We start from the raw sequence: 6905 nt of genomic DNA on the forward strand, positions 1-6905 counted from the left end.
CAAAGTTGAACCAGTTTCCCGAGGGGGAGTCACTTCTCTACTTTTGCGAACAGGGAAGTGCAGGGCTGCCTGGGGGCTATGCTTCTTACTGAACTGAGCATATGGCCTCCACAGTTGCCTCATTCACCATCCCTCCCCTGTGTGTCAAGTGCATGTGGCATATGGGGTGCTGATGGCCGTTTGAATAATGGCACCTTTCAGTCAACTATCATCCCAGTGATTGGGAGCAGATGGGCCAGCTGCCTGAGGGGGCTGATGACTTTCAGTCAACTATCATCCCAGTGATTGGGAGCAGATGGGCCAGTTGCCTGAGGGGGCTGATGACAGACTTACAGCAGGGACAAAATTGAGAAGAAAAACCCTCAAGAAATTTTAACTCTGTGTGAAAGTTAATCTTCTGGAACTGTAAACAGCCCTTCAGCAAAATTTTGGTTTGTCTGTTAAACAAAATAGATTCCAGTATTTCAAATCATTAAACACAAAAAAAATCAAGTATTCCCTTTTGCACAAAGTGTGCAGCATAAATTTTAAAATGGTTTGTTTAAACATCTCTTTTTAAGTATATGACTTTGTGTTAATTTTAAGCTTATCACAAAATGATGGGCATAAAGTTACTAAACAATGTACGGATTAATTAGTTTGCATAGCAGCTGTTAAGCACTTTTCTTTGTAACCTCCTCCTACAAATTTCAGTCACATAGCATAGGATGAATTTTAAAGTGGAGATTTTATTTCAGGCTGAGAAGATGCAATAAAACTTAATACATCAACTCCTTCTCTCTTTTCCAGGTGTATCAGAGTGCATTATTATGGGTATCCCAATGAATATTGGAACTGGACTTTTCAAGCTGTTGCACAAAGCTGACAAGGAACCAAACCCACCGAAGCGGGGACTAATTTTTGACTGCAGTGAACTTCATATTCCTGTTACGTAGCGATATGTTGAATTATGTTCTTGTTTGGGAAGCAGTGCTAGTAGCCAAAAAATGACTGAAGTTATGCTATGTTTGTGGTCCTTACCTGATCTGGTAAAGTTGGCTGCATACATTAATAGCTCACGTTTAGAAGGAATCTGTTCAGAAATGGGCTCTGGGAAGATGGAAGACTGGTTGGCGTATTAATCAGGAAATTCACCTCTTATCAGTTAACTTACAAAAAAATGTTTAATTTAAGACTTATTGGAGTTTATTTTACATATTGTGATCAGTGTGTGTTTTGTTTTTCCCCTTTTGTCTTATATTTTTCCCAGAATTCCCACACCAGCAGCTGGCTCATCACTGCCTCCTTCAGTTTCTATATCCTACTGCACTTTATGGACATCAGCTGTGCAAACACTTCCTGCAGTAAATGAGCACTTCACTTCTAGCATCTGATATCCATGTAAAGGTTGTAGTGGAGGGCTGTGATGCTAGGTTTTAGCTGTTTGTGGGAAGATTTATCATATAGTTAAATTGTTAATGCTTAATTATACTCTAATTTTGGATACATGTGTTTTGTCTTAATTGAATGAGACTGTTAACCTATGAGTATTTTTTTACAGTACCATATTTTAGTCTTAGATCCTTAAAAAGGATGCACAGACCTTCTATAGCAGACCCTGTGACGTCTGCAGTTAGGGGTAATTTGTAATTTAATTTTGCTTTGAGTAGTAGTACTACTTGTTGATGGTTAAAGTATGAAGATATTGGCTGAAAAAATCCTGCTTGTCTGTAGACTCCACCTGTATTCATGTCTGGCTTCTAAATACCCGTTTCCTTCCCTATCCAGTGGTTCTCTATGGGGGATCCTTCCCTGTCTTCAGAGGTTCTTTATGGGGATGGGATGGGGGCTTTAATTTTCCCCCTGAATTCTTGATGGTAAACTTAAGTAAAATGTACTCGTCACAGAGTAGTTTTCATGGAATACTTTTTCCTTTGTTTACACACATTACATCATGCCTATTGTATCAGGCCTTTAGTGTGATAACCCCTGCTCATTGTTATAATGCCCTTCAGTATTACTTGAAGGTAGGAAGATTGAAAAAAAAGCATGTTTATCTTCACTTATTAAACAACTATCAAGAATTCCTTGGAGATAGGAAAATAAATGAGCAGCAAGTTTCTGTCCTTTGTGCAGGAAATGCAAAGGCTGTTTGTTCTGAAGTGACATGAATCAAAGCAGCATCCAGTTAGTTCTCCCCCTCACCAGCAAAGCAGTTCACTTTACTACATGTATAGTGTGATTATTAAAAAGAAATGCATCATCACTTGCAGGTTTACAAATTGTTTGCACTTTTTTTTCTTTCTTCATATGTGACCCTCAACTCACCTTTAGTAATTAAGATGAAGGCCAAATGACACTCTAATGGCATACTGGGATAAAGCCCTAACTATGGCCCAGTGAGTGAGGTTCGAGTAACAGCTTGGGAGCGCACCATGGAGGGATGGACATTACCATTCCTGGGAAGGTGATTAGTTCTGTGGACGTCTTTTACAATGATCCCTGGTAGAAACCACGACCGTCGCTGTTGGGAGCCATGGCAAGGTGGGTGGAAGGATGGAGACATGGCTGAGCTGCTGCATAAGCAGATCAATGTGCAGCACATCTCCATTGCACACCCATCTCTTGGACTTAACCATAAGGTCTGCAACAGGGAAGGGAGGAGAAACAGGGTAGGTCAAAAAGAAAAGAAAAAAAAAACAGGATGAACGTTCAGCAAACACCTCCCCAAAACATCCTTAAGAATCCTATCTGACCATGGCTAAATTGCAGGCATTGGATTAAGGGATGACTGGAGTGCTGGTAGACCCACCAAGGGTGCAGGGTAGTGGAATGACTGGTTGAATGAAAGAAAGGGGAGAAAGAAATTAAAAAAATGATGAAAGCTTTATCTAATTAAATGAGTTTTTGCCAGTAGTTTGTCACCACTGAGCAGCAACCCTGATAGGTGTGGACTAGAGTTCTGAGAAGTTTCTGGTCGTGGGCCCCATCATTGAGGTCAGCCTTATTGATAACTCCGACCATTTAAGTCATCCATGAATTTTTGGTTGAATTCCTCACTTGTGGGTCCTCTGGCCGCTAACAAGCTTGGGCTCCTTTATGGTGTACTACGTATTTGAAGTCCCTCTCCTTGGTTGAGTCATGAAATGAGGAGCAGCCTTATTTCATTTTGATATTTGTTTTCTGGAAGATGAGTAAACTGTTTACTGGAAGCATGCACATAAGCCCCTCCCTCCATTTCTGAATAAATATTAAGGGTATTGCTTACATCCTAGGTGTGTCCTGACCTGGTCTGTGTTATGCCAGCTAGGATGATAAAACAGCATCAGGACAAGAAATTTGCCCTGTCTTAAGTATCTCGGGTGTCAAAATTTCTTTCTCAAACTTCGACTTAAACCTTTTTTTTCTGAGGCATTGCACAGGGCTTTTATTTACCACCAAAGATCATCTGTAGCAAGACTGATAATGTATCAGCTCTGCTTTGTGTTGCTGTCCATCCATCAGTTCATTAAATTGTCCTATCTGAATGTAAACTTTGGTCTCCATCTTGGTTATAACATCCTAGGGCTTCATTTTATTCTGTGAACCCTCAATAATTATTTTCTTTAATAAACCTAGTTTAAAATGACCTGTATTAATGATGATTGTACCATCTCCTTTAAATATGTCCTGTGTACGGAAGAGAATTGAACATTTCTCCTTATTTGTCTTTCCTGGCTTTGGGGCTTTTAATTTCTTTGACCTCCTAGATCTTTCTCTTAAAAAAAATAAATAAATAAATAAATACAACTTCTAGATATTTTCAGTCCTCTTTCTAGATATTTTCAGTCCTCTTTCACTCCCATTTCATTGGCGTCTCACAAAAACTACAACAAACCCTTCACACAATACAAAATGCAACAGTGATACTACTCCTCACCCCACTTACACTACTATCAAACTTGCATCTCTACAAAGATCAAATCGCCCACATACACCACTCACAACAGCACCCTCCTTTATTTCATCACAAATAGAGCCGCCAAATCCCTCCAACCTATTTAGTTGCAAATATGTAAAAATTTACTTGAAAACAATAACACCACCTCCTTATAAACAAATCCAGATGTAATTGGTACTTCCATCTCTTTCACTCGGACGTTGATCTATCTAAAGTTCAGCGGAGTCAGCCATCCAAACTCAGGCCCTACTATTATGTCACAAACTGCATCAGTACTCCTCCCCAAGCTCAGCACCTCTAGCTATTAAGTCTGACATACTACTACTCAGTATTAATCATAGAAGCATTTGCAGTAAATTCCAAGATGCCTGGCATTTTATAACCCTGATATAGCTGCAGTCACAGAAACCTAGCCAAAAAAATACCCCTTTCAGGTCATAGCATTTTCAGACTTGACAGAACAAATCGACAAGATGGTGTAGCAATTGTATATAAAAACACCCTAGAACTTACCATTTACCCACATTTAACAATGTAAAATACCTTATAGTACATTTCAAACAGAAAACATCCCAGTATGTGCAGACACGTGTGTAGTTTAAAATTCTCAAGAAACTTCATCTCCAGAATCAAACTCAACAACTGGACTAGCCTAAAAATCATGCCAAAAGATGATGATGTAACACATTTCAGTAATTCTTTCCTTAACAGCCTCAATGGCCATGCACCACTCAAAGCTAAGAGAGTTAGATCAAACCCTGCAGCTTTAACAAAAGAAACCAGGCAAATACTACTACAAAGAGACAATGCATGGAAAATTAATGCTCTTAATACCAAAACAATGTAATGCTCAAAAACATAATTTCCATATTGTCTCATCTGACTACAAAAATTGATAACAGGACAGAAGCCAAGTTGCTTAGAGTAATCATAGATGACAAACTCAAAACAACCAACATATTCTCCAAACTGTCAGAAATACACACACAAAACTAGGCTCCCTTGTATAGAACAAATCAATATCTTAGTATCCACAAGAAAATCTGCAACAGCAACCTACAATATCCTCTGTCTACTGTATGCATCACCTGTCTTCACTAATCTCAGCAATACCCTAAAGTCCAAACTTAATGCTTGCTTTAATAAAATATCAAGATTCGCCACATATTCACCTTGTAAAACCCACCACTGCATAGTCCTAAAGCTTCTATTTTTTTCCCATCCAAATCTAACCTACTGTCAACTCATTATTGCCCACAAACTTCGCTGTAAGCCAGAAAGTTAGCCCCATCTAGAAGGCATATTACTACCATAAAACAGCAACACAACACTATAGTCCCATAACAAATCTCTCTTAGCTGTAAGTAACTCAAAAAAACAGAAACTCATATTCTCACTGTCTCAAAACTGTGGATCTCCATCCTACTAGAGTTAAAGCATACAGAAAACAGATGCTTTAAAAGTCTGCTAAAACAGCATCTGCAAGATACTTGGCTCTGTTCTTGCTCTGTGATCTAAAAGAAAATACATGTTACAGTACTTCTAACAAAACAGTAGCTGATCTGTACTAAATTCATATATAGTGATTATTACACCTCCTATCTACTACTGTAAACTTTTAAATTATCATATTACTTAACTAACTTCTATTTAATCCTCATTCTCCCTCATCGTACCACTAAGTAATGTAACTATTACTCAACTACATACTCCTACTTAATCCCAGTTCTCCCTCATTGTACTACCACTTACTAATTTAACTAGTTACATCCCTTAACTACCAACTCCTACTTAATCCTTGTTCTCCCTCATCATACCACAACTTACTAATTTCAACCCAAATGTCAAGTCTTTGTCTCCCCTTGTTTTTCTTTGTATTTCTATCAGCCTGTGCATTTGTGTAGGATTGTAGCAATTTATTATTTTCTGTTATTCCTATTGTCAAAAATTGTGTGGTGCAAGGTTGGCATTAATCTGTTTCAGATATGTATGCAAAAATCTGTAGGTAACCAAGATGAAAATGTTACATATAATGCAGAAATTGAAAATATATTGTCTGTATGTGAATATTGGAGCTTTTCTTCCTGGGCCTCCATTGAGAAAGGGTGTCTATCCCTGTCAGAATTTCCTGATCAACAAAGAATATTAATATCCTCAAAGCTGTTTCTAGTAGAGGTCGGTGCTTATGATCCCGATGAGCTAATGGCAACTTTTAATAAAGTCCTTACGGGTACTGTGAATCACTTTATTTAATGGAGTTAAACTTTGAGTAATCGTTTGGTAGTTTTTTTTGGTCTTTTTGCTTGTAAATTTATTTAAATAAATAAAATCAGCAAACCACCTAAAAACTTTTTTGGCAAAGGGGCAAGGCCCGTAATCCACATTTGAGGAGGAGTTCCCCCATACACACTTACCACTCCTTTGAGTATAGCAATACCATGCCTTGATTGCATTGCAACCAGTGAGGGGAAAACTTGCACAAAAAGTGCACAGCAGTCTTCCACAAATGTCACTTCCTCTGTGCTAAATATAACATTTTGCAACAAAATGTAAGTTTAACAACATAAAGGCATTACAAAAGGCAAATAAAAAAAAACTCAACCAAATGTAAGGAAGTCCTCTGGCTTTCATTTCTAGAGTGTCTTCCTCCCTTGCTTTGGTAGGCTTCAGAGCCATAGTTTGAACATGACCCTAATAAACTGCACAGGTAGGGATACAGGCTGGAATTGTCATGGAAAAGGAGGCTTCTTAATGAGGAAAAATTTAAACTAGTTGACCATTGTGGCTGTCTGCCACTCAAGTTTCTCTTAAGAATGTAATGTTCTTGGACTTCCAAGATGGCTGCACACTGATCAGCAACCTAACTTAAGCTCTACTAGTGTGAAAACAGAAACTGAAAAAAATGGAATGCCGTTTAAAATGTTTTTTTTTTTTGGTAAAATTCAGTTACTGACCAGTAAATATACTGACTGGATGCCAGCAAAGA

At 38.3% G+C, this 6905-nt stretch overlaps 1 protein-coding gene across 1 annotated transcript in view; it reads left to right on the forward strand.

Annotated features, from left to right (window-relative positions):
* Nucleotides 1-6167, forward strand: part of POLR3A (RNA polymerase III subunit A) — a 1593947-nt gene extending 1587780 nt beyond the window's left edge. The window contains exon 30 of the mRNA XM_044055661.1: nucleotides 790-6167. Coding sequence (XP_043911596.1) covers nucleotides 790-935 — 146 coding nt within the window. The 3' untranslated portion in view covers nucleotides 936-6167. The remainder of the gene's footprint in view (nucleotides 1-789) is intronic.
* Nucleotides 6168-6905: the final 738 nt, after the last annotated feature.

The sequence above is a fragment of the Protopterus annectens genome, chromosome 14.part0, assembly GCF_019279795.1.
Source record: "Protopterus annectens isolate FY-2018-M chromosome 14.part0, PAN1.0, whole genome shotgun sequence".
Classification (NCBI taxonomy): domain Eukaryota; kingdom Metazoa; phylum Chordata; order Ceratodontiformes; family Protopteridae; genus Protopterus; species Protopterus annectens.